Below are 26104 nucleotides of genomic sequence, written 5' to 3' on the forward strand. Positions count from 1 at the left end.
ACGCGAGGTGGAGGTTCTAAAAGCCGACGCGCAGCAGCGCGTAGATTGAAATTTGGCCCCAGCACCAGGTAGCCCGGACAGGCAAGGGCAAGGCTACCACGCCAGGCCGAAGCGGGAATGGACAAGAACGGACGAGATCACCCCACAAGCAGGTGGCCGAGGCGCATTCTCACCAGCCACAAGCCCACAAGCTTTGGCGGGGGGATGTGTGGCGCAGGTCGGGCCACAACGTACGGATAGGATAGAAAGCGCTGCAATGGTCAAGAGCCTGTGGTCCCTGTACTTGGGTACGTGGGTACCTACCTAGGGTCGAGTCATATCGGCAAGGCGAGAAACACTGCTCGAAGCAATGACTGAACCTCTGTAGCCACTAGCGCCACAGGATTCTCCCGCCTGGCCCCGCCGCCGCCGCCGCCGCCGCCCGAAAGCTGGAGGCAAGTTCCTGCATCATCCAATATCGATTGCGCCCATATGGCCCGGCACCAGGTCCATCTGTCCAGCTTCACCCGCGCAACCCAACTTTGCACACTTTCCGACCTCAACCTCTCGCCCTCACACAGCTCGACAGCCGAGTTCCCTGTTCACCTGGCAGAATCGCAGACAAGTTTGGTTATTTCGAATAGCCAGCTGTTGAATATTCTTTCACTTGTTCATTTCTTCTTTTCTTTTCTCACGTCGCAACCAGCTTGCGACTGATTCACCTTGGCCTCCTGCGTCAGGACTCCCTTCTTGTTTGGAGAGAAAGAAAAAAAAACGAACAAAACAACCCTCAACAGGTCGCTTGCAGCACACTGAGAAGGAGAGGGACAGATCGCATTTGTCTCCTGGAACAATCCTCCCACATCGCAACCTCATCAACTTTAGCATCTTTTGTCGCGCTTACCTCAAGCGCGCCACCACCACGACATCATGGGGTTTGTCGAGCTTCCATTCTCACCTGGTCGCCAAACTTCGCATTTGCTAACCCCATCATCTGCAGTGTTCCCAAGTTTTTCAGATGGCTTTCGGAGCGCTATCCGGCCATCTCGCAGCTCATTGCCGAGAACCGCATTCCCGAGTTCGATTGTCTCTATGTACGCCCCCCGCTCCCTTTCTTTTGCACCTCGATTGCAATAGCTAACAATATTGAGTAGCTGGATATGAATGGTATTATACACAACTGTACGCACAAAGATACCGGCGAAGACACGACCTTTCGACTAAGCGAGGAGGAGATGTTCATTCGCATCTTCAATTACATCGAGCACTTGTTTGGGAAAATTAAGCCGAAGCAGCTCTTCTTCATGGCAATTGACGGAGTCGCGCCGAGAGCCAAGATGAACCAGCAGCGCGCTAGACGTTTTCGAACTGCCCTCGACACAGAGAAGGCCCGTGACAAGGCCATCAGCGAGGGCGTCGAAATGCCCAAAGAACCTCCTTTCGATAGCAACTGCATCACGCCCGGTACCGAGTTCATGGCGAAGCTGACGCAACAGCTCAAGTATTTTGTCAATAAGAAGGTCTCCGAGGACGCTGACTGGCAAGGTTGCGAGATTGTCTTGTCTGGCCATGAGGTTCCTGGTGAAGGTGAGCACAAGATCATGGAGTACATTAGGAATGCCAAGGCGCAGCCTGACTACGACTCCAACGTTCGCCACTGCTTGTACGGCCTTGATGCCGATCTCATCATGCTTGGCCTGCTCAGTCACGACCCTCACTTTTGTCTTCTCCGAGAAGAGGTTACTTTTGGCCGTGCGAGTAAGGCCAAGACCAAGGAACTGGAACATCAGAACTTCTATTTGCTGCATTTATGCATAGTGCGCGAGTATTTGGAGTTGGAATTCCAGCAGCTTAAGGAGCCGGGCCGGCTGAGCTTCCCCTTTGATCTGGAACGAGTTATCGACGACTTCATTCTGATGGCTTTCTTTGTTGGAAACGATTTCCTCCCCAATCTCCCTCGTCTCCATATTAACGAGGGTGCTCTCGCTGCCATGTTCCGTATTTACAAGTCGGTCTTACCTCTGGGAGATGGTTATATCAACGAGGGCGGTGTTATCAACCTGCCCCGTCTTCAGAGGCTTCTCAACGAGCTCGCCAAGGACGAGACGAACCAATTTGAGCACGACGTCAGCGATGAGAAATGGTTTCAGTCTAAGAAACTCTTGGAATCTAACGGCGCCGACAACAAAAAGCCCAAGGGCAAGGGGCTTGTTTTGACATCATCCCAGAGAGATCTGTGGAAGCAGCAAATTCGTCCCTATGTCAAAAAACCTTCATCCGAACCACTGGACCTGGGAATTAGTCTCAACGCCGCTGATCGCAAATTTGTTCAAGATCTTGCCGATACTCTTCACATTGAGTGGAGCACCAAAGAAGATGATGAGGGTCATCGCCATCTCTTCCTGTCCTTTCCCAAGGGCGCCGAGAATGTTAACGACGAAGAAGAGGAGGGGACCCTCGCCCTCTATCGCGTTATGCGCAACTATGACAAGGCTACCGTTGTCGATGTCAGTGGTGAAGACGCTCAGCGACAGTACAAGGAACTCTATGACCAGAAGTACCAAGGCTGGAAGACCAAGTACTACCTGCAGAAGTTCCCAGAGTGGGCACCTGAGCAATACGAAACTGAGCTCACCAAGCTCTGTGAGAATTATGTGCAAGGTCTCCAATGGGTTTTGTACTATTACTACCGCGGAATTGCCTCGTGGCCTTGGTTTTACCAGTACCACTACTCTCCTTTGACATCTGGTAGGCTCGATTGGACGCAATACACGTAAACGCGCTAACACATCTTACAGACGTTACCAGAGGTCTTGGAGCCGACCTCAACTTCAAGCTGGGTCAGCCTTTCAGGCCCTACGAGCAGCTCATGGGTGTCTTGCCCGATCGAAGCAAGTCCATTGTTCCCGATGTCTACTGGGATTTGATGACGAACCCTAATTCCCCCATCTACGACTTCTATCCCAGAGACTTCGAGCTTGACATGAACGGAAAGAAGATGGAATGGGAAGCCGTTGTGAAGATCCCTTTTATCGATGAAAAGCGCCTGCTTAGCGCGATGGAGCCCAAAAACAAGCTCCTCAGCGAGAGCCAAAAGGAACGAAATGGGTTTGGAGTTGCTCTCAAGTTCACTTACAACCCGGACATCGCTTTTAACTACCCCTCGTCTCTTGCGGGCATTTTCCCAGATATCAATCCCTGCCGCTGCGTGGAGAATATCTTCGAGCTTCCCAACACTGACGGTCTCACCTACCGTAATGGCCTTGTTGATGGCGTCAAGATCAACATCGAGGCACTTGCGGGGTTCCCGACACTGCACACCTTGTCCTATACAGCGATGCTGGTGGAGAACTTTGGTGTTAATGTCTTTCAGGCAGACAGCAAGAACCCCAGCATGGTTGTTACCCTCACCGACGCAGAGATGAGAACCAGGGCCCAATCAGCTGCTCAAAAGCTTGGAAAGCGATGTTACGTAGGATACCCGTTCCTGCAAGAGGCCAAGATTGTGAAGGTCACCGATGAGCTCTTCGACTACGAGCTCGACAGAAACGGCTCTGTTGTTCAAAAGCATCACGGCCCCAAAGAAATTGACTTCTTCTCCAAGGAGTCTACCTACATCGAGAATTGGCACTCAAAGCGCCTTGGTATCGTCATCGGCTCAGTAGAATCCCTGGTTCACGTCCATATGTTGAAGGGTTTGATCAAGACCGAGGAGGGTGCTTTAATCAAAGAGTATGCGCCAAACCCCAGCATGAGAAGCGTGTACGCTTCTCAGACCATTGTCGACGAAGTCATCAACGAAGACGAGCGATTCATCGAGAAGGCTGCCGTCCCCATCGAGGAGGAGTATCCAATTGGCACTCAGGCTTTCTTCTTGGGCGAGTACAACTACGGACGAGCTCTGGAGGTTACGGGTCATGTCAACAACAAGGCCAACATCCGAGTTTCTGTCTTGAAGCACAAGGAACCCGACTTCGCCAAACCCATTATCCAGGACATGAAGCGTCAGAACCGATACACTCCGTCTTACGCAGTTGCTAAAATGCTCAACCTCCACCCTTTGATTCTTAGCAAGATCCTGTCATCTTACCAGGTTAACACTGTTGGTGGTTTGAGAGTCAATCTGGGTCTCAACCTGAAGTTCGATGCCAAGAAGCAAAAGGTGCTCGGCTACTCGCAAAAGTCAGACTCTGGCTGGGAGTTTAGCAATGCTGCTATCGAGCTTCTGGCCAGATATATCGCCGCGTTCCCTGACTTCTTCGCCGCTATTCAGCAGAATCCTCAAGCAAGCGATGTCAGCGACACCGATCTGTGGAAGGACCCTAAGGTGGCCGCTCAGCGAGTGAAAGAGATTGGAGCTTGGCTCAAGGCGGCTCAGACCAGCAAGTTTGAGAGAGTTCCCCTCGAAGCTGAACAACTCGACTCCGTTGTGGTCATGAAACTTGCCGAGGCTGGTGCCCAAGTCTTCCTTCAGTCTCACGATGTAGATGTCATAAACATGAAGGGCGTCCCGCGGTCAGCCATTATGAAGCCCAGCGATGCCGAGTTGTTCCTCAGCAACCAGAAGTTTGCTCTCGGCGACCGGGTCAGCTTCTTGTCTTCTTCTGGCAAGGTGCCTCTTGGCAGCCGGGGAACAGTGGTTGGCCTCAGCCGTACCGCCACTAATCTTCTTTTGGATGTCGTCTGGGATCTTACTTTCATGAGCGGCACGACTCTGGGAGAAAGAGCTCCACCATTCCGCGGTATGACTGTTGCCTCGTCCTCGGTTCTCAACACCACGTACAAGCAGGTCGTGTCTGGCTCCAAGGCCGGTATGCAGCGTAAGCCAGCGACAGCTCCAGTGTCGCTCACGACGATGGCGGCGGGTGTTCCCCAGTACAAGGATGCGCCTGCTCCCGGTCCGCTCAGAGGCACCTGGCGCGGTGCCGCGAACGGCAGCCAGGGCCAGTCTAACCGAGGTCGTGGCCGTGGTGGAGGTGGGCCAAACTTGCTGCACAGCACTCTTGTCTACCGCCCTCATCAGAACGGCACGGATGAAGCTCACGAGGCCAATGGACAAGGCCAGCGTGGTGGAGGCAACTTCAGAGGTCGTGGTCGTGGTCGCGGCGGACCGGTCCAGCATCCCGGACAGTCGAGCCTTCACGAGATGCCGTCTCAACCCCAGCAGCCGATGTACGGCAACGTCCCGCCTCCCCCGAACCTTGACGCGCGTGGCAGAGGCAGAGGCCGTGGCGGACGTGGTGGACGGGGAAGAGGTGCTCCTCGCGGACGTGGTGCAAACGGCGCAGCGAACGGAGTAACGAACGGAGCTTCCGCGGACGCAGCCTAGTATTAGAAAGGGAGTGCCTCGGTTTCCTAGGATTGTTTTTGGTTCAGCAGATACCCCTTGATGAAGCGACGTGGTTTCTGATAGATGTCTTCGATATCCAACAAACAAAAACTAAACTGGAAGGATGGGCTACAGGCTATAATGGCGGCGATCGCAGTACATCAAGACGTGTATATCTATTCTTGTTGGACTATCGAGACGGTTGCTCTAGTCTTAAGGGGGCAACTCGATATACCTGGCCAATGCTAGGAGATAATACACACACGCAGCATTGGCTGATCTTTTTATCCAAAAAATACTTTGTGTGACTGATTGGCAAAACGAGGTAAGAATGTTTAGGAAGTTATATTCATTTCCACCAAATTTACATACTTCCTCATCCATTTCAAGGCTTCTTCTTGTCTTTGTTCTCCTTAACCTTGAGAGCAGGAAGCTTGAAGGCCTTACTCACACCTCCCCTGAGGGCCTTCCAGCCGCCGATATCTCGGTTCTGGTTCCATGTCAAGATGCCAACCCACGGCTGGACATTATAGTGCAGCTTCAAGACGACCTTGTCGGTCTCGGCGATCTTGCTCGAAGGATGAGTGATTTGATACTTGGCTTTTTGGTTCTTGATGCGGAGTTTGCCACTGCGAAGTGGTCAGTCATGGGTCTCGGTATACAGCAGTGATTACTGCGACAGTCTTACCGGTTGGGGTCGATGCTCTTGCCCTCGGCGCTCTTCTTCAGCTTACGCATGGCAGCAGGACCGATGTTGGCGAGGTGATCGGCACTGGGCGAGGTGATGATCTGATCCCAGATGACGGCTTGGTTGGTGGCATTGGTGCCGGCAGCAGCCTTGGAGCTATCGGGCCATTCGGCCGTGACGTAGACGAAGACCTGCTTCGTGTTCCAGGTGAAGAGGTCCGAGAGGTCGGCGTCGAGGGAGAACTTGATAATGGCATATTCTTCCTTCTTGCTCGAGTAGTAATGGGGCCGGCCCTTGACGACTTGGACGTTTGTCGTCTTGAGGGAGCTGACGGAGGGGGCGCGTGGGGCAACGAGATCGGAGAGGGCAATGATGGCGGCGACGAAGAAGGCTACCGACGTGAAAAAGCCAAATGTATTTTGGGCGCGGGTTATCGTGTTGTACATCTTGGGCGGCCGCTTTGCCACCTCTGGTGGACTATGTGTCGGTCGGGAGGGAGGCGTATGCTTCTTAGCTTCTTGGTTGCGTAAAAGATACAAACCTGGGGGAAGCGAAGCTTGCTCGTGCCGGAATAGATATGCGACGCGGGAGGCCACGTATTGGGGACAGGCTTCATTCAGCCTTGCAGAGATGGACATGTGGCTTCAGCGCTATTGGTCGCAGCTTGGGGTGAGCTGCAGCAGCTGTAGCCTCTAAGGGGTCCTGGAGATACGTACTGTAAGTCAGCAGCCGAGGATACCTTCAGAAACGGGGGTGCGCCCTTCTGCCAATTAAACTACCTACCTATATCCCGCCGCCAAACGCATAGCTGGCCAACGAGCTTCACCGCCTTCCTCTGACCACTTGCCTGGCTGGCATCATGAAGAAGGGGAGCACAAGGCACATTGCTTGTGTGGTCGTTCGCCTGCTCACATGCTCCCTTTTGCGGACTTGTCTGCTTCTCCTTTGCCTCGCAGAGCTTTATTTCCTCCTTTAGACTCTTGGACGCCGCTTGCCGCACCTTCAGTTGTATTCATATACCAGGAAAACCCGTCGAACAGGGAAGGAATGAATGCAGCATAGTTGTTCCAGGGCGGGCGAAGCCATTCCGGCTTGTTGCCCCGACTTTACTTTTAATCCTCTTATTTTATAATAAAACCATTCCGTTTTCTATTCTGGATGCGGTTATAGGCCCAACTTCTCATGCTCTTCCTTCCCCCGAAGCTAGCCTGTAACCATCACCACAATTAACCTTTACAGCGGCTCAAGCTCGCATATCGGGAAGAAGCTCATTGAATGATAGAGATGGCAGATGATACAGAGATCCAGGTATGTCTTCCTAGTCCTATTGGCGGTTGGGTATGAAGTTTCCCTTCGACCTAAGCGGATGGGACCAATGCAAGCCACCTAGGTAGTTTACCTACCCAGTTTCGCCTGTCGTTCCAAAGAAGCAGGTGCCACCCTTCCCAGCGGATGTCGCGCTGCGGCGCGCTGGGTTTTAATGGAGTGGGTCTCCACCAGAGCTTATCCACGTCGTGCACTACGAATACACGCCGCTGGACGAGTCGCTGTAGCTCGTTACGTGTCAGCGGGTACCACTGTAACTTTTTTCCCTCTCTTTCTCTCGGCGTTCTATTCCAACGTCTCGGCGGCTGCTGGGTACCCCCAAACACTTAAGCGTGAACTGGCTGCAGCCAGCTTTTCCCATCTGGACCCCACTACTAACCGACTTTCGTGAATGAAGCAGGAGCAAGAAGCGACACCGCCTGCGGACGCAACTTCTTTTTCTCCTTCTCTCTCCTCTCCTTCGTTTTCCAGAGTCACGACCCCTCCCTGCGATGAAACGCCACAGAAAGGCGGACCCTCGTCTTCTTCCGACTCGTCTGCGCCCTGTCCGAATCCGCCCTCGCCAAGGAGAGCCGATAACGCAAGAGTGACTCCCCCAAGAGATCAGGAGGAGGGAGCTTTGCGGGAGACTGCGCATGCGGTAAGGCGGGCGCCTGAGAACGAGGAGAGAGGGAAGAAGGCCGGTACGAACGGAGCGATTGTCTCTTCCAACCGAAGAGCTTCCCCAAAGAGATACGGCCGAACGTATGTGCCCACAGGGCCCTTCCTCTGATTCAAGAGATTGACACTAACAAATGAACGACAGGGCCGAGGAGCTGCGGGAGCAATACAATAATAACGAATATCACTCCTTTCCGACCTACGGGTACGACCTGACCCAATGAAATACTGCGGGCGAGGGTGTCGCTAACACCTACTGATGTCAGGAACTCAAAATACGGTGTTCCCGTCCCAGATCCGATGGTGACTTTTCCATACAAGAAAAGCAAAACGCCGACTAACACAGCCATAGAAGAAATACAACACTAAAACCAGATCCATCGTTAACGGCGGTATTACCGGCGGGGTCAACACTTTGGACAGAGGCAAAGATGCGCGCCACAAGAGGCTGCCCTCGGTGCAACAAGTAGAACCCTCGAGGTTTGCCAAACGCCAAAAGATACAGGCCAAAGACGATGCGCCCAGAGACCCTGCGGTGCTCATCCCAAAACGCATCTCTCCAAAGTCAGGTGCCCCGCCAAAAACCGTGCCAACGGTGGACTTGACGGACTCTCAGCAGTCGCCGGATTTCGAAGTCGTTAGCAACCGCTCGAACCACGAACTGACGTCAAGTGCGGAAGTCCCCGAATATAGGAGCGTGGAGCGGGCACATAGCGCAACTGCTAGCAACAAACGTCACCGTTCTCGTCCCCGTGTTCGCCCCTTGAAGTACACTCTATCAACTACGGCCAAAGAAAGCCTCACGGATGACGAAGATGACCTGACAAAAGAAGAAGATGGTCCCCCGAGGAAGAAGCATGCTCCTGATCAACCTAAGGGTAATTCAAAGACAGCATTCCATCTACCCCCCGGCGTAGGTACGGCAAAAGGTCAGCCAGAAGACATTTCGGACGATGAGCTTGGTAGCCAGGACAGAAGATCATCAAGGGAACGGCGTGCCTCCTCGACAGAAGGCATCTCGAACGCAGATGCACGAAAGTCAAGGAAAGCCTCTGTCGCCCGTTCGCGTGGAGATATGACCAAGGTGAACTTCTCAAGGTCGCAGAACGCCCATCAGCCAAGATTAACTATCGCTCGCGCTGTCTCTGGGGGGGAGACGTTAGATGTCAAGGATTTGCCCGCGGAAGATCGCCCGGTACTGACAGTAGGCCTTGACCAAAGAAGCCTGATCGCGGTTGATTCCACCAACAAGCATCGTCCAGACTATAGATGGCTGGAGGTAAAGCTGATGTATTGCACCAAAATGCTTTACAGTACAAGCAACACTGCATTTGCGGTAATTCATAGATCCGCAGGTGATGGCGTTGGTCCCCTTTTGGTATTGGAATTTGCCCAACCCGGAGACGCTCTGTCTTTGGGGCTTTGGGTGGAGACCAAGCTGAAAGACTTCTCTACATTTACAATGAGCTGTACTACAGCCGATAGGTAAGTTAATGCACGCTGAAGTTCTTCTACGCCCAGCTAATAAAGGTCAGCGAGCAACTTGAGAAGACCTTCAACAACCAAATGCACAATGCCAGTGTTTGGAGCGAGAGGCGCGCGTCAAAGCCAGATGACATCAAGTATCTTGAGCATCAAGAGAAGACCAAACCAAAGCCCGCTGTGACCTCGACGCCAGGGAGTCAGTTGAGACCAGCTTCCGCGCAGCAGAGTACTCCAACCCAAACCGGTCGTCAGCTCCTGCGACGCAGCATGCAGGTGGACGGCTCAGAGTCTGCGAAGACCCACACGCCCACGACAAGCTCTTTCTTTGTTCTCAATGATGTAGAGGATCGCCAGATCGATGCTCAGCGAACTAAGACACTGTCTTCTAGACGGGTGAAGGATGGGGCTTCTCGGTTGATGTTGAACTCGTCGCCCAGCGTGTACGGCCGCAAATCCCCCAGTCCTATCTCTTGGATCACCCAAAATCCCGACTGGGTGAACATTTGGGATGACAAGCCCCTTATTTTTCCTGCCATCGGCAAAAATAGAGCTTCAGTCTATCGTGATGACATCTCGCGTCTCGAGGAGGGCGAGTACCTGAACGACAACCTGATCGGTTTCTACTTACGTTATCTTCAGGCCAATCTAGAACAAGAGAACAAGGCTCTGGCTGACCGGATTCACATCATGAACACCTACTTTTACCCCAAGCTGACTGATGTGAAAGCGGGCCGGGGCATCAACTACGAAGGTGTCAAATCATGGACAGCAAAGATTGACCTGTTCTCATTCGACTATATCATCGTTCCGGTCAATGAGAGTGCCCACTGGTACCTGGCAATCGTATGCAACCCAGCCAAGCTGCTGCAGAGAACCGATGAACAACCAAATGCTGAAAAAGTGGACTCCGCAGAGGGCCCTGAGGACAAGACGAACGGAGAACTCAAGGAGCATCCAGCTGAAGAGACTTTGGTATCTACTGTCGGCGAACGAGTCGAACAAATGAGTTTAGATGAGGACAAACCAGAAGAAGAGCAGCCAAAAAAGGAACCGCAGAAGGTTGAGGAGAAAAGTCTCAAAGTTTCGTCCAACAAGCAGCGGCTGCCTCGGAAAGTCACAGGAACCTTGGCTCGAAAGCAGGATCCTACTGAAGCTAGAGTCATTACACTCGACTCATTAGGCGTCGGGCATTCCCCTACCTGCGGGAATCTCAAGTCGTACCTCGTTCGAGAAGCGAAAGACAAAAAGAACTTGGAAGTCGAGCCGCCCGCCACCTTTGGCATGACAGCAAAGGGTATTCCTGAGCAAGAAGATCACGCAAGTTGTGGCGCTTTTCTCCTTGGCTATATGCGAGAGTTCCTTAAGGATCCAGATGGCGTGGTGGCCAGATTGATCCGCAAGGAGACTCCGGGTTGGGATATTACATCTCTTGCAATGCGAAGCGAGCTCCGTAACATTATCATCGAAAAGCGAAAGGAACAGAACGCACTGGCGGCAGAGAAGAAGGCCAAGCGAAAGTCGAATATTCAGTCACCTGCCACCGGCAAGTCGCTAGAGAAATGTCAAGAAGCAGAGCCTGCTGCGCCAAGGACTCCCCAACCAGCGCTTGACGCGCCAAAGAACCCGTCATCTACCGTCAAGGGATCCCCGGCAATTACTCATCTATCATTGCATAGTCGCGGCAGTCCGCCTGCAAAGGATGCAGTTGGTGCCGCGGCTGCACATCCCCCAGCGGCCGAGCCTCCCACACAAATAGTGCCCTCTGCAGATGACGAGTCTCCCAAAGGCGTGGAGCCTTCTCTGCAGACTGAAGCTCCCCAATCGTCATCTACCGTTGCTGCGACGAGTGCGGAGAGTGGTTTGCTGGAACCCCTCAAAGAAAGCTCAGAAGGACCACGAACGCCAGTTCGCGAGCAGCCACACACAGCTGACAGCTCAACGCCAGCTCCCCTTCGGACCAGTCCTCGTCATACCAAAAGGAAGCCTGCCAACGATGGTGATATGTCTAGGATGTTGCATCCGTTAGTTTCTTCGCCAGCCAGTCCCGCCAGCGAGAGGCCGGCTTCCAGAAGTACCAAGGGGAAACTCAGTAACATCGAGATTCTTCTGAGCCAACAACTGCCTTCCTCGCCGTCAAAGTCTACCCGTCACAACGAGTTAGTCACTCATCGATCCAAGAAGAAAAGCATCTCTCCAAGTCAGCAGCTGCTTGGTGAGATGCAGTCTTCATCCGTATCGACGCAGCAAAGCAAATCAGCATTGGGAAATGGCGGCAAGGTGGCCAGGAGGCCGGAGAGCATCGTCATCGAGGACGAAGCACCCCCAAAGTCATCACCGCGCACAATGATGGACGGCCCTACTGTGACGAGCCGCTACTTCCCAGCGAAAGACCTATCTCGCATTCATTCGTCACCGTCGTCAGAACCAGATACAAAGAAGAGGCATTCTATTAGGCATGTTGGAGAGGCGATACCAAGCATTGAGAAACCCGAGACCGTGGATCTCACCACACAGTGAAAAAGACTTGCGTCACAATACCCTGATATTAAGGTTGACAGTAAATGGTTGGGATAGGAGTGGAAGTACGAAAGCCAAGGGAGGCTGAGTCTATGGAAGAGATCAACTGGATCTGCTATCAAGCGGCGCGAAGCGTTGTTCAGGTAGCATTACCAATAGATTTAGAGCACAGCTTCTTAAAGGTAATGAAGAAATGAATATTTTACTTCGAAGAGTGGCCGCAATTTACTCACGGCCATGACGGAGAGTAGAGTCTCATGTCATAGTTCGTACATTGTGGTACAAGATCCTCTGTAAGCGTCTTTCCCCTATCCCGCTTTCTCTCGCCATCGTAAGAGGAGGGGGTACTTCTATATGCTTTTTTGTTACTCGCTTTCTGAATTCGATGCGTCATTATGGTTGCCGTTCACATCCGGCTTTTTCAAGATTTTGGGCACCTCAAACACATATCCACCGTTCTTCCCCTTGCCCTTGCGCGTCTGCCACCTGCCCAGCCTGTGCTCCTTGCCTACCGCCGCCACAACGCAAACGCCATCCTGCCCACGCTCACCTCGTTCAAAGATGGCAATATCGTTAATCACCCCCTTCAAGCCGCCAGCGGCATCTTCTGGCTTGCTCTTGCCGGCTCTCGAGGCCTGCCCGGCCTCTGATGTGAGAACGCCCGCCGCTTCGATTTTTCTCTTGTCTTCGCTTAGGCGCCATACCCTTATGCAGCCGTCCCAACTTCCACTGAGGATGACGTCTGAGTAAGGGATCGTCTTGAGAGCCGTGATCCACCGCGGTTGCGGCGGCGGCACGACGCTCGGGTCTGGGCTGTGATCCGCCGAGGCCTCGTCCGGCCGGAGGGCTTGTTCCAGACCGTGGGCCATGGGGAAGATGTGTAGCGGCTTCTTTTTCGTGACGCTCCAGAGAGCAAGAGAGCCGTTATCGCTGCCCGTGACGAAGAGCTCATCGTCAATCATGGCAACACGGTCCATACTACCCTCGTGCGGGAGTGAGCGCGGGTCGACGTCCGGACGGGACTTCTTGTCTACGGCGCCGCCGCGGAAGACGAGCTGCGTCTCTTCGGCGACCTTCCACAGACGTGCTGTCCGGTCACGTGCGCCCACACTCACGCAGCGCTCCTGAGCAAGAGCGTCGATGTCGACAATTTCGTCTTGGTGGCCGAAAAGGGTCTCGACGTAGGCGAGCTCGTCCAAGCTCCAGACCTTGACCGTGCGGTCCTTTGAGCAGGAGTAGAGCTGGTTCGTGCCGCGGCGGAAGGCGAGACCGGTGACGGCGTCGCGGTGGTGGGTGAAGACGCGGATGGGCTTGAGGGTCTCGGCGTCGTAGATGATGAGCCTGCGGTCCTCGCCGCCCGTGACGACGTACTTGCCGTCCGGCGACGCAGCAACACACAGGATCTTGTCAACGTGGCGCTGAAACGACTTTTTTGTTGCAAAGTGCAGGTTGCCCCTCAGCCAGTTCTCCAACTCGGGCTTCTTGCGCGGCGGGGCGGGCGGCTTCTTGGGCTTCTTCTTGGTGGTCTGCGGGAATTGGTGTTGGGGGAGGTCTTGTATTCTCCACTTGTGCAGGTACATGTCCTTGGTCGTTGTGTAGGCGTAAGGGGCATTGACGGCGACGGAAGTGAAGGTCTCGGTGTTGTTGCGGAAGAAGGACGAGGTCGCGCGCTCGAAGGCGAGCTCGTCGACGAGGGTGCGGTAGACCTTGCCCTTGGACTCGGCCACGTCCTCTTGTAACCGCTCGTTAATCAAGTCGCGGTCAATCTCGGCGGCGTCGAAGCCCACCTCATCCACTTGCTGCTTGACGTTCTCGAGGTAGCGTTCCGCGAGCCTCAGGCGGCGCTCAGCGGCAGTCTCGCCCGCGACACCGTCGTCCTCCGACGAGCCATTGTCACTCTCCTCCGCGGCGGAGACAATGTCCTCTTCATCTGAGTCGCTACCCGAAATCGATTCGTCGTCGTCATCGCGCTCACTTCGCTTTTTGGAGGCGGGTGCTGCCGCTACCGCAGACCTCTTGCCTTTAGGCGCCGCAGACGATTTCGGAGGGGCTCTGTTGGAGGACTTGGAGGCGGCAATTCGCTTCTTGGGGGCCGCAGGGGCGTCTGTTCTTTTCCGCTTCTTGTTGGCGCCGGGGATTGTGAAGAAGGACGACATTTTGGGCAGAGCTTGCTGGGGCGTGCTTTGCCTGGGTATCTGGGCAACTTTTTTTTCCGTCCTAGCCCGCCTACATCGACGATATTTTTTTTTTTTGGAGGTGGGCTTCCCAGAAAAAAAAAGTTCGGTGGGTACGTATCTCGGAGAATCAGATGCCAGGGTGGGGTGTTGATGCACCCAATCAAGAGCAGTAAGACTGGGGTTGTGGTTTTTCCGGGTGACGGCGGTCTACTGGGGCAGAATTCACCCACTGCGGCCCGTTCGCTTCAGGCTGTAGCTTGACTGCGCGTTCCGGGGGGTAGCTCGACCGACCTTGGAGGTTGAAGGCTGACCCTCATTAACGACGTACGAACACCACCACCACTACCAAAACCTCTACCTCCTCCTCCTCAACAACGAACTAGCCGCCGCAACCGCAACAGCAGTCAAGATGTGAGATACAAGATTTCCAGTAATCGGTCGAACAAGATGCAGCGAGCTAACAGATGGCGTCTGGCAGGGAGGTACTACTGGGTATCACGGGCAAGGACTTTACCATCATCGCAGCTTCCAAAGCTGCCATGCGTGGCGCAACGGTTCTCAAGTCTGCCGACGACAAGACGAGAGCGCTTAACAAGCAAACACTGATTGCATACTCTGGCGAGTCGGGTGATACTGGTCAGTAACCGCCATGATGCTCCTACCCCGCTGGAGGGTCACCCCTCGTTGGTGTCGTCACGATGCGGGAAGGTATACTAACACCGCTCGACCAACCCCCAGTCCAATTTGCCGACTACATCCAAGCGAACTCCCAGCTTTACTCGATGCGCAACGAGACGGACCTCTCCCCCTCAGGTCTCGCCAACTTCGTCCGCGGGGAGCTCGCCTCCAGCCTGCGGTCGCGGAAGCCCTACAACGTCAACCTGCTCCTCGGCGGCGTTGACCCCATCACACAGAAGCCCGCGCTGTACTGGCTGGATTACCTTGCGTCGCTGGCGCCCGTGCCATACGCCGCCCACGGCTACGCACAGTAAGTTGAAGCACGCAAGCTGCCAAGCCCTGGTGGCCCCAAGGTTGTTGGGAAAGGTGCAGACACAGCTAACGCGGGAATCCTAGATACTACTGCCTGTCAATCCTCGACAAACACCACCACCCCGACATCACACTCGGCCAGGGCATCAAGATCCTCAACATGTGCACGGACGAGCTGAAGAGGCGGTTACCGATTGACTTCAAGGGCATGACGGTCAAGGCCGTGACCAAGGACGGTATCGTGGACATAGAGTTCGACGACGACAAGGTTGTGAAGGCAGCTTGAGGCGGTAGCCTGCGGTGAGGTGATGACGGAGAGGAGGACGGGCTTTTCAACGACGAGTGCGCAGCCGCATCAGCAAAAGAGGCCTTGCCAGCAAAATGTACTACTAGACCGGGCTGGTAAACGATACAGACATCAGTTCCATTACGAAGAGTCCGTGTGTTTTTGACGAGGGCTTTTGGCTGTACTTTGTATGTGACGATGGATACCATTGCGTACCCAGACATTGACCGGCGTAGTTGAGGCAATCCAAGAAGGGCCTGTCGGCATGTGGAACGAGAAGACGGCATTGAGTATGAAAGCCGAAAGTCAAGCCTTCCTTTCCTGCAGCCACAAGGCTGTCCCAGATTTGGACCTAACCGCGCATGAGAGTGGTGTGATGCTCACCGTATCAGTATGCTGCGTCGAACCAGTTGTTGCAACAAGAGTTGGGGGAGGGGGCAAGTGCTGAGGTCACAGTTTTGCCGCAGGCTCAGGCATGCCGTGGGTTTTGAAACGGGCGGCCGGGCCAAGCCCCAGTGAAAGGGATTACTTTGGTTCTCCCGAAAACCTTTGAATCGTTCGTTGGTTTTCCTTTATCAGAAGAAGCTATCCCGTCTTTCGCGTGTTTGGACGAAAGTTGGGAAAAGACAAGGAGCGAGAGCAGATGGCTCCGAACTACTCGTAGGTGATACGATTGGGTACATGCCTAGGTAGTCCGGGCTGGGAGTAGCGCTTGACTCGCGCCACGATGCGTTTCCCTTGTGAGAGTCAAAGCTGACTAGTCTCTACACTTTCCTTTTACTGTTCTTTATTGGTGGCTCAGCTGCGTCAAACGAGTGAAATCTTTGGTGTTGTGTCTCGCCGGCCCTCGGATGCGCAACATTGTTTTGCCGTACGAATTGCGCTGGGATCCTTGATCTTAACCTAAGAGACCGGGAGGGGCCGATGGCCAAGCAACTCTCCTCCCACCGAATGACGTTTTCTGCTTAGGCAGAAAGTTCAAAGGATGGCATTGATAAGCTGCTACATTGTGAGGCGACCGTTCCGTATGCATGTTGCATGAGGATGACGGTGTCTGTCAGGTGGTCATAACTTTTGGATAGAAATGACAACGAAGGACATCGATAGCGACCACGAAGAGATGTGGGTCTTGTTGTTATCCTCATCCAGTGTGTTTGGTTTCAGCGTTATGCCACCTCTCGTCACTTGGGGGGTTCTGATAGCTGTATTGCTCGGACTCCGTTGGCTAACCAAAACGGCAGCTTATCTTTCTTGGCAGCAGAGACCAGACTGAATTGCAGAACTCGCCTCAGGTGAGATGTGCCTACCTGAGGGTCTTATCGGTTTGTTTGGACTAGCCTGCACTCTTTGGTCATCCCATAAGGAGGCTTGGCCGGTCAGCTCGCAACCGATGTCATTCGGTTTGTCGCCACTTGGCCACTTGCCTCCATTTTTGTTGACTCCATTGCGGGGCACCCTGTAACCCCGACTTGATCACTTGTTTTGCTTCCCGCACACCATTACTATGTACCTCCGACACCCAACCGTGCCAGCCAGCTCAGCCAAAATCGAGCATCCGAACTGCCAGCCTTCCACAAATAGTAGTGTACAGTAGTCTACTCAAAGTTGCACGACCCTGGCTTCTCATGGTAGCATTTGGAAGCGGTCTCTTCCACTGCTAGCATAGCATCGCTACAGTTGGGACTGCCCTAGGTGTCGGAAACGTTGCCGTGCCAGATTCAGGGTCCTGTTCGCGCGCGGGCCGGAGCGCCATGGACGTGACGTTTGTTTGCCTCAGCTGAGGTATGGCATTTATTTTATCTGCTGGCAACCAGGCGCCAGGTGCCAGGTGGCAGAGTTGGTACGTACCTTGTTTTGGGGTAAGTTCAGGTATTTCTTTCCACCTCGGGTTCCTCCTTCAAAGAAACCGCCATGGGATTGGCTCCCGTCTCTTCCCTCCCGTTCAGTCCAATGAGATGCCGAATAATCAAAAGAGACTTGGGACGCTGCCAAGGCGGTCCCTCATAAGGTCGCACAGGTACACGATGATAGTAACATAGGCCTAGAAAGAGACACCGAAGAGAGGAGGTGAGGGAGAGTATGTAGGTAGCAAAATATTAGCACACCAGGGGGGGAGGACCTTGGCCGCTGTTGGCCGCAGAGACGGTCTAGCGTGGGCTGTCACCTCACATGTCATCATCCTCCGGTCGTCCACCAGGTAAAAAGCAGGCGCATGCTACACGTCCTTCAGGGTGGCCAATCCGGTGTCTTGCTAGTCCACCCCCTTGGCGGGGTGTAGCGGATGAGGGGGCCTGGAGCCCGCCTGTCTTAAGGGCCGCCCGAGCGGTGGGCGGGCGACCCTACTGGGCCCAGTGTTGCCAGTCCGGTCAAGGCCCTTGAGGGGTGAGCCGGTCCTCGACTACTCTCGACTCACCTTACCGAGGGCAGGTGTGAGAATGGGTGGGAGGAAGGTGTAAAAGGCAATAACAAGGGGAGGCGAAGGGGGAAGGCGCCGCCGAATTTTTCTGGGGGCAGGTGCCGTCTCTTGGTTCAGTGCCAGTGCCAGCACCAGTGACAGTGCCCTGGCCAGCAATAGCACCAGTGCCAACGTAGGTAGGTATCTACCTAGACGGCAGGGGTGTCTGGCCTTTTCTGGTGGATTCCGACACAATCTCAAACCAATTTTTTTTTCTCCCCTACCTACTTCTTGCCTCCTCCGATCTTCAAAATCCCTTTTTTCCCTCCCACACCTCCCCTCTCCCACAAAACTCTTCCCACCTCACACAAAAAGGGATTCTTATTCCTTCAACCCCATCCCCTCACTGACACATCACTTTTCATCACTTGTTCTCTTGTCTTTCCTTTGAAGCATCTTGGGAAATACAAGGCTCTGAACTTAATCGTAGTGCGTTTTTAGCACAACGCGACTGCCTAATAGACGATCCCGAGAGACGAACATTTGGAAGTCACACCCGACTTTCGGTTTTTCATTTCTCTTTTCCATCCTTCGGTTTGCTTGTTTTTATTCTCCCATACAAAAACAACAGCGGACCGGCTTCCCTTTGCTCGCACCTACTCTCAGCTGTCTTTTCAGTCGTTTTGAGAGTAATCCAAACTCGACGATCTCGCGATACCCTTCTGTCGACACACGAAGCAACCCAAACCTCCTTCGACACCCGCGATCAAACCATCCATCATGGCTGATCAACTCAACATGTCTGGCTTGAACATCCAGGACCAGAACCAGCCCCGCTCCTACATTCCTCCCCACATGCGTAAGATGAATGGTGGCCCTCCGGCTCCCGCTCCGGCGGCGGCGGCGGCAATGAACGGCGGCGGCGGCGGCGGTATCAACAACAGCGCCTGGGCTGGGTCAGTTTTCCCCATCGATGCGGAATATCCACATCTGTCCCCTCATTCTTGATGCTGGAACGACATACGCTAACCGATTCCTGCAGTAGAGGTCAACAGAATTTCGATGCTCGTGCGCCTGCCGGTGGTGACTGGCCTGCCATGGGCGGTCCCGGCGGCCCTGGAGGTCCTCCCGGCCCTCCTCCTGCCCAGCAGCAGTCCTTCCACCCTCGCGGTGGTCGCGGTGGCTGGCAAGAGGGCGGTGGCCGTGGTGGATACGGTGGAGGCTACAACGGCGGCGGTGGCGGCCAGCAGGCTCGTGGCTCTGGCGATGGCCAGTGGCGCGACGGCAAGCACATTCCCGGCCCTGCCAACCCCCGCATCGAGCGCGAGCTCTTCGGTACTGGTGTCGACGACGCGTCCAAGCAGCAGACCGGTATCAACTTCGAGAAGTACGACGACATCCCCGTCGAGGCCTCTGGACATGACGTCCCCGAGCCCGTTCTCACCTTCTCCAACCCCCCTCTCGATGACCATCTCATCAGCAACATCGAGATGGCCCGCTACAAGGTTCCTACTCCGGTCCAAAAGTACTCGATCCCTATCGTTATGGGCGGTCGCGATCTGATGGCTTGTGCCCAGACGGGTTCCGGAAAGACTGGTGGTTTCCTCTTCCCCATCTTATCCCAGGCCTTCATCAACGGCCCTTCTACTGTTCCCCCGAATGCCGCCGGTGGTTTCGGCCGTCAACGCAAGGCCTACCCCACATCTTTGATCCTGGCTCCTACTCGCGAGCTGGTTTCCCAGATCTACGAGGAGTCTCGCAAGTTTGCGTACCGCTCTTGGGTCCGCCCTTGCGTCGTCTACGGCGGTGCCGACATTGGCTCCCAGCTCCGCCAGATCGAGCGCGGCTGCGACTTGCTCGTTGCCACCCCGGGACGTCTTGTCGACCTCATCGAGCGTGGTCGCATTTCCCTCCAGAACATTAAGTACCTTGTTCTTGACGAGGCTGACCGCATGCTTGACATGGGTTTCGAGCCCCAGATTCGCCGCATTGTCGAAGGCGAGGACATGCCTAATGTTCAGAACCGCCAGACGCTCATGTTCTCGGCTACCTTCCCCCGCGACATTCAGATGCTCGCCCGCGACTTCCTGAAGGACTACATCTTCCTGTCGGTCGGTCGTGTTGGTTCCACTTCTGAGAACATCACCCAGAAGGTCGAGTACGTCGAGGACGTCGACAAGCGCTCTGTCCTCTTGGACATTCTCCACACCCACGGTGCCGGTCTCACTCTCATTTTCGTCGAGACCAAGCGTATGGCCGACTCCTTGTCCGACTTCTTGATCAACCAGAACTTCCCCGCCACTTCTATTCATGGTGACCGCACTCAGCGTGAGCGTGAGCGCGCTCTGGAGTTCTTCCGCAATGGTCGCTGCCCTATCCTTGTCGCTACTGCTGTTGCCGCTCGTGGTCTTGATATTCCCAACGTCACCCACGTCGTCAACTACGACCTGCCCACGGACATTGACGACTACGTCCACCGCATCGGTCGTACTGGTCGTGCTGGAAACACCGGTCACTCCACTGCCTTCTTCAACCGCGGCAACCGTGGTGTTGTTCGCGAACTTCTTGAGCTTCTTAAGGAGGCCAATCAGGAGGTTCCCAGCTTCCTCGAGACTATTGCCCGCGAGTCTTCCTACGGCGGTGGCCGCGGCGGCCGTCCTCGCGGCGGTGGTCGTGGACAGGGTGCTAACCGTGACTTCCGTAAGTTCGGAGGCGGCGGCGGCGGCGGCTTCGGAGGTGCCCCTGGTGGCGGCTTCAGCGGCGGCGGCGGCTCTGGCGGCTACGGCGGTAGCGGAGGCGGCGGCGGCGGCGCCGGTTTCGGCGGCCCTCCTGCTGCCGGTGGCTACGGTGGTGGCGCTGGCGGCTACGGCGGCGGTGGTGGTGGCTACGGCGGCGGCGGCTACGGTAACCCCGGTGGCCCTGGAGGAAACTCTTCCTGGTGGTAAACACATTTCCATCATGACGATTGGCGGTTGTGATGCACACGGAGGCCTCACAATATCTCGCCATGCAGTTTCTCTGATAGGCTGCGAGTTTTCGATGTCTCGTTTTTCTTTTGGTTTGCGCGCATGGGTCGACATGGTACGCATTCATCACGCTTTTTCTGCATTTCAATTTTTTCGACACGGCGACATGATCCCGAGAGCCGACGGTTGTGCGTCTCATTTCTCGACGAGAAGCATCATCGGGTGTTCGGACAGGCATCGGCATCGATAGAGAGCATTTCTTTGATTTTGCTGGACCGAAACTCCATGATACCCTTAGACCGACATTGGGAAAAGCTTTGAGAATCGACAGGGCTGCATGACAACACACATGCGGTGTGCTGCAGCGTGGCCGGATCTACGGATACACGACACGGATCCTGGATCTGCCTACGCATTACGAAGATCATGTTCTGCTTTTCTTCCAGCGTTTCCCGAAGGGCATATTCGACGCTTTTCGATGATAGAAGGGTCATGCATTTCGCCGTGCATACAATAGACAAAAGTGGATTTCTCGGTCGTCTGGTCATCATCGACGCGCTGCTGCAGATCTGCCCTCGGGGCAAACAAGGCAGGGCAGCGATGTTGAGGACAAGGCGGCAGCATAGACTGGACTGGTAATGGAAGGTTCGGATGGACGGTCGACAGGACGGTTAATCACGAGACGAATTGAGAGCGGGAACCAAAAGCCCTCCCAGGCACAAAGATTTGGGATTACAACAGGGGAGGGGTTACAAAAGTTCTTGCTCTTAATCGGTAATGGCCACACAAGGACGTGGTCTTCAGCTCCTGCAATAGAAAGGAATTGCGGGGAGCTGGAGGCATCAGAGACTTCGGTCTTGGGTTCGGGGCGAAGCGGCCGATCAAGGTCATCCCCTGGTAGACAGCCAGTCTGGACTGAGAAGTCCCAATAAAAACAGATTCTGATAGATGTTTTTTCGTCTGTGCAGACTTTTGCAACGTGAGGTCAGGCGGTATGCTGCAACCCATCATAACGGCAAGATATGGAGCCGAGCTAGATAAAGAGGCCAAACACATCTTAAACTTCGAACTAGTCGTCTTCGACGCCATCGAACATGAGGCTCGCTATCGCCGTTGTCTTGACGCGGCGCTTCTCAGGTAACAGATGGGGAATCAAACTCGGGTTGATTCGGAAAGGAAGTCAACACAGTGTTTTTATCCCGAGCCTTGTGCAATTATCTCTCTCGCGTAACATCATTGACTTCAATACCGAATACAGAGTGGAAAGAGTGTTGTGGTGTCTGTGCCAGAGGCAGAGGGTTGGGGAATTGAGTCCGAAGAGCCAATTGGTTCCATAGGCAGTTACGTAAGGCTGGGGCAAGGAGTCCAGATACCTAGCGGAGGTATATAGTAGGCTACAGTGGGTGCGAGCAAGGAACACCGAAAGCAGTGCTTGGAACCTCGAACCCGTGGTTGATGGGATGCTAATCTAAAATTAAAGACGCCTTGGGCGTTGGGAATGGAGCCCTCCAGGTAGATAGTTTGTGGTGCTATACCGGACTATCCTGGAATTTTCCCAACCCAAAGTGTCGACTGCAGACTCTTTCGCTACCTTTAGTGGTTGGTGTCAGCCTGACGCGCTGCCCCAAATCGTGAGCCGCGCTCCGTGCCTCGCTTTTGGAGAGTTGCATAGCAGCGGAATCTGAACATCAGCGGCTGGTCTGGGCGGTCGGCAAAGTCCAACTCAACACAGCACGTCACATCAAAGTCTGATCCATCATCCACTTCCTTCAATTCACCCGACCCGCGCCCTAATCTCCTTCCAACAACACCACGTCCCTTAATTCGAACAACCTCACAGCTCCATACTCGCGGCACTCACGCCTACTGCCGCATTTGAGTGACAAGCTAGACGACGCTGAACCAATCAATGATTGCAACCCATCCGGATATACTCTGAATCATTGACTCCCGCCAATTGACCAATCTCACGCTACCCTTCGATGTCACCAGCTTCTCCCAGTTCCACTGCGGGCGGCGCAATGTCGGACGCAGAGGCGCCTACCTCTCCTGCGCGTGGCGATGAGGGCAAATCCTTCCTCTCGCAGGCCATGACCGAAGACGACGACACTCGAATGATGGACGGCACACCCGAGCCAAGCGAGAAGACTTCAGGCCGCGGAAAGGGCAAGAATGCAGCCAAGGAATCATCCAGCAACATCACTGGCAAGATTCGGCACCTGAAGAAGGAGGACGGCGAGCCGCTCTGGCGCAAAGACATCCAATACGACTTTCTCAAGGCCATCTTCGATGACGAAACAGCCGTCTTCACGAACTCGTACGAGCCCGAGAGACCCCGCCAGAACTTTGCCGATCTCTACATCGACACCATGTCGCGAAGCAGCAAGACGAGCAAGGTTCTTCGCGATAAGCTCCTTAGCGACCGCACGGCAGCAAAGGGTATGGCCATGGTCTGCCTGCTGGTCAACATCGGCAGAATGAACACGACGCTCAATTGTAAATCCATCTCCATCATGTGCTCATCGATTGCCAGCCGCTAACAGTTCCGCAGTCTTCCCCGAGATGCGAGCCCAACTGCGAACATACCACGCCATCCCCTCCCTGCAGGCACACCAAGATGCGCATGCCTACAAGCAACTCCAGGATGCTCCGAGACTGAAGTCCATCCTCAAGGGTGGCGCCGAGGACCGCGAAGAGCCTGGCAGCCTCAACAAGATCAAAGCTCGCGATGTTCCTCGAACGAACCCCGTCAACCTGCTCTTCGTCATCTGCCAATCGGCTGCAAAGATCGCCGAGCTACACTTCCCCCCCGGACGAGAGTTCCACGACCTAGTCATGAAGACCAACTACACCAGCGTGTCCCGTGCCAAGGCATTCCTTTGGATCATGTGGTTCTACCTCGAGTCCGATTTCACGGAAGAGGGCTGTGACGAAAATCCCTTTGGCCCAGGAGTCGATTACGGCGTGGACGTTGCTAACCAAGGCGTTCCGAATCTCATCGAGATGACACCAGAGGAGGAGGCGGCAGAGAATGTCGATACGGCGCTGGAGATCAAATTCGGCGAAGAGAAACAGAAGATGCGCGCCAAGATTCTAGAAGCAGACCAAGCATATCTGGCCGACAACCAAACAAAACGTGGCTCGAGGACATCTCGTGTCATGGCCGAGGACGGGCCAGCCATCTTGCCTCGAATCCGCCCTTCGAAGCACGATTCTGATATGGATAGCGTTCGTTCGACGCCGCCACCCAAGGCATTGGCACGCGGGCTTGGGGGATCAGCTCGACGCGGGGGTGCACCACTCAAGTACCAGATCTTCGAGGCTTCTTCTCCGGCAGGCCCTATTCATGGATCCGCCGAGGGCATTGTTGCCAGAAAGCCTCGGCCGCCGACAGCACACCAAATTGCGGTGGAGAGAAACAGAAACCAACGGGTTGAGTACATTCTTGATCGTGGCTACCGCAAAGAACTACATAAGGCGAAGAAGAAGCGGCAGCAGGGAAGCACTCTCTACCGCGCTTTCATGCGTATCAATCAAATGGAGAGCCCGTTTGAGGACAGCGACCCAGAGGACGACCCCCGTCTGCAGCTGGCAAACAACGACGGGAGCGCCGGACCCTTCAGACAAAGAGGCATTGGGGGTATCGCGCCCCTAGTATCAGAGAGCGACGACTACGGCGAAGAGGCGAACACCTACGCCGCAGCGTTGAGACGTACCTCGCGGCGACTGAAACGATGGGAAACCCATGAGGGACCTCCCCTTGGGGTCGTCCCTCCCAGGAAGAAGAAGAAGGCCAACGGCGAAACTAACGGCAACGCCAACGATGACGCGGGCGACATGACCATGGACGTTGACGCGCAGAGAGCCTCGGAGATGAGGGAGGACTCACAGGCCCATGCGAACGGTGATGCCAATGGTGACGAGACGCTTGGCGACATCACGATGGGAGACGTCACTGTGGACGATGGCGACGACGCCGACAAGACGGCCGCCCCCGATGATGACGAAGAGCTGGACGACATGGACAGGTCTCTGCTAGGCCTCGCCGCCGAAGACGCCGAAGATTCTGCCTCTGAGGACGACTAGAAAGCGTTACGGGTCTCTCGTCGTCTTTTCCGGCTCTGTCGGAAGACTGGATGAACTTCACGATGAGAATCGATACGCAGGGAACTGCGGTTACGCCTTCCTTCTAGTGACGCCTGCATCAGCTTTACTGGGGCTCTGCGGAGCGGTATTTTGTCCCGTTTTCTCATTTTGATCGTTTTTTTTTTCTTCTTTCTTTTCTGTCCCTAGACTTGTGGGCGCACGGGTTGTATACTAGCAGCACGAACAAGACAATATCAAAATTGGGCGCGAAGGGTTCGCAAACAGAGGGGGAGAGACCTTGTAGACATCCGCGAAGCTGGAGAGGGGAGGCATTCCTATAAGAAGCGCATTGCGGTTGTCCCCGTCTTTGAAGGAATTGGTCTTCTTGCTCATGGGTCTTTTTTGTTTTCTTTTCCTTTTTCTTTTTCTCTAGCTCAGTACACGTCGTGCCAATGCTCACGGCATGGGAGTTCAATGGACATCTATACGCACGACGCAGTTCCTCGCGAGGTGTTTGGCGTTTCCTCTTATATCTTTATCGAGGGTAGTGTGACGTCGGGCCCGAAGACTAACGTTTCATTCGGTGTTGATTAAAATAGACCGACAGGGATCCTGGGGGAAGGTTTGTTCACGTCCAGCTTGCCAACATGTTACCTGGAGAGGTGGCCGAGAGATATGGTATTAGTAACTGAACTGGAGTATGTCCATGGCGGTTTACTTGACTACGTGTTTTTGTAGTTTAAGAGTTACGGGTATAACTGTTATTTAACCCCCAGCTCCTTTCCCTCGGCCTCTTTGTTTTTTCTTACGCAGAAATGTATTTGGTGAAGAGTTATCGACCAGGCAGGTTAAGAGGGGAACACGACGTCTATACGTGAGACTCCCGCCTTGCGTGCGGTCTGCCAGGATTAATATAGCATCATATATTGCCCTGCAGTTCTGGAGATGGACCTGGCCTCTTGGGCCATGCGCACGTTGATCATTTAGAAGACCTCTTTGATAACCGCCGAGTTATTCTGTTTCGAACGGCAGGGGCAGATGACGCTACCGGGTTTCTGAACTTACATCAAACTTCGCACTTCTGGACCGTCGAGGAATGTCACATCTGAGCTTACCCCTAAACGATACGAGGCCTGGCGCGAGTTTTTGATCCAGACCAGGCAGCTTGCCAAATGACCGTAGCCTCGTTTAAGTCCTGAGGCTACTGTGTGTGCATGTTC

The 26104-nt window shown here is 54.4% G+C and overlaps 7 protein-coding genes across 7 annotated transcripts; 5 read left to right on the forward strand and 2 right to left on the reverse strand.

The window, feature by feature from the left end:
• Window positions 1–909: 909 nt before the first annotated feature.
• Window positions 910–5308, forward strand: LY79DRAFT_586223 (XRN 5'-3; the record flags this gene model as incomplete). The annotated part of the gene is made up of 4 exons (XM_060560602.1): window positions 910–914; window positions 980–1073; window positions 1134–2727; window positions 2778–5308. 4 exons carry the CDS (start codon window positions 910–912, stop codon window positions 5306–5308), a joined length of 4224 nt encoding a protein of 1407 aa, XP_060420137.1.
• Window positions 5309–5693: 385 nt separating this feature from the next.
• LY79DRAFT_665199 (signal peptidase subunit) lies at window positions 5694–6442 on the reverse strand (the record flags this gene model as incomplete). Its single annotated transcript, XM_060563026.1, has 2 exons — window positions 5694–5937; window positions 5997–6442. 2 exons carry the CDS (start codon window positions 6440–6442, stop codon window positions 5694–5696), a joined length of 690 nt encoding a protein of 229 aa, XP_060420138.1.
• A 1170-nt stretch (window positions 6443–7612) lies between these two features.
• On the forward strand, window positions 7613–12183 carry LY79DRAFT_535430 (uncharacterized protein). Its single transcript, XM_060556513.1, has 5 exons — window positions 7613–8066; window positions 8128–8187; window positions 8249–8285; window positions 8335–9467; window positions 9518–12183. Exons 1-5 carry the CDS (start codon window positions 7714–7716, stop codon window positions 11982–11984), a joined length of 4050 nt encoding a protein of 1349 aa, XP_060420139.1. The 5' UTR covers window positions 7613–7713; the 3' UTR covers window positions 11985–12183.
• LY79DRAFT_535431 (WD domain-containing protein) lies at window positions 12184–14258 on the reverse strand. Its single transcript, XM_060556514.1, has one exon. The coding sequence runs from the start codon at window positions 14138–14140 to the stop codon at window positions 12350–12352; it is 1791 nt and encodes a 596-aa protein (XP_060420140.1). The 5' UTR covers window positions 14141–14258; the 3' UTR covers window positions 12184–12349.
• Window positions 14259–14440: 182 nt separating this feature from the next.
• Window positions 14441–15570, forward strand: LY79DRAFT_144161 (proteasome A-type and B-type). The gene is made up of 4 exons (XM_060550986.1): window positions 14441–14572; window positions 14640–14797; window positions 14900–15149; window positions 15236–15570. Coding segments are annotated over exons 1-4 (612 nt in total). The 5' UTR covers window positions 14441–14570; the 3' UTR covers window positions 15438–15570.
• A 2878-nt stretch (window positions 15571–18448) lies between these two features.
• On the forward strand, window positions 18449–20895 carry LY79DRAFT_144239 (P-loop containing nucleoside triphosphate hydrolase protein). Its single transcript, XM_060550987.1, has 2 exons — window positions 18449–18788; window positions 18875–20895. Exons 1-2 carry the CDS (start codon window positions 18613–18615, stop codon window positions 20775–20777), a joined length of 2079 nt encoding a protein of 692 aa, XP_060420142.1. The 5' UTR covers window positions 18449–18612; the 3' UTR covers window positions 20778–20895.
• Window positions 20896–22819: 1924 nt separating this feature from the next.
• LY79DRAFT_504438 (INO80 chromatin remodeling complex Ies1) lies at window positions 22820–24884 on the forward strand (the record flags this gene model as incomplete). Its single annotated transcript, XM_060553510.1, has 2 exons — window positions 22820–23294; window positions 23350–24884. 2 exons carry the CDS (start codon window positions 22820–22822, stop codon window positions 24882–24884), a joined length of 2010 nt encoding a protein of 669 aa, XP_060420143.1.
• Between the last annotated feature and the right edge of the window lie 1220 nt (window positions 24885–26104).

The sequence above is a fragment of the Colletotrichum navitas genome, assembly GCF_030913465.1.
Source record: "Colletotrichum navitas strain CBS 125086 chromosome Unknown LY79scaffold_2, whole genome shotgun sequence".
NCBI lineage: Eukaryota > Fungi > Ascomycota > Sordariomycetes > Glomerellales > Glomerellaceae > Colletotrichum > Colletotrichum navitas.

Excerpts from the sequence above, each read along its gene's own strand:
- LY79DRAFT_535430 (XM_060556513.1), top strand. The coding sequence starts at position 7,714 with ATGAAGCAGGAGCAAGAAGCGACACCGCCTGCGGACGCAACTTCTTTT. Across the intron at positions 8,188-8,248 it reads CACTCCTTTCCGACCTACGG|GAACTCAAAATACGGTGTTC; the intron begins GTACGACCTGAC and ends TACTGATGTCAG. Across the intron at positions 9,468-9,517 it reads AGCTGTACTACAGCCGATAG|CGAGCAACTTGAGAAGACCT; the intron begins GTAAGTTAATGC and ends AATAAAGGTCAG.
- LY79DRAFT_535431 (XM_060556514.1), bottom strand. The coding sequence starts at position 14,140 with ATGTCGTCCTTCTTCACAATCCCCGGCGCCAACAAGAAGCGGAAAAGA.
- LY79DRAFT_144161 (XM_060550986.1), top strand. Across the intron at positions 14,798-14,899 it reads TGGCGAGTCGGGTGATACTG|TCCAATTTGCCGACTACATC; the intron begins GTCAGTAACCGC and ends ACCAACCCCCAG. Across the intron at positions 15,150-15,235 it reads GCCGCCCACGGCTACGCACA|ATACTACTGCCTGTCAATCC; the intron begins GTAAGTTGAAGC and ends CGGGAATCCTAG.
- LY79DRAFT_144239 (XM_060550987.1), top strand. The coding sequence starts at position 18,613 with ATGGCTGATCAACTCAACATGTCTGGCTTGAACATCCAGGACCAGAAC. Across the intron at positions 18,789-18,874 it reads AACAACAGCGCCTGGGCTGG|TAGAGGTCAACAGAATTTCG; the intron begins GTCAGTTTTCCC and ends CGATTCCTGCAG.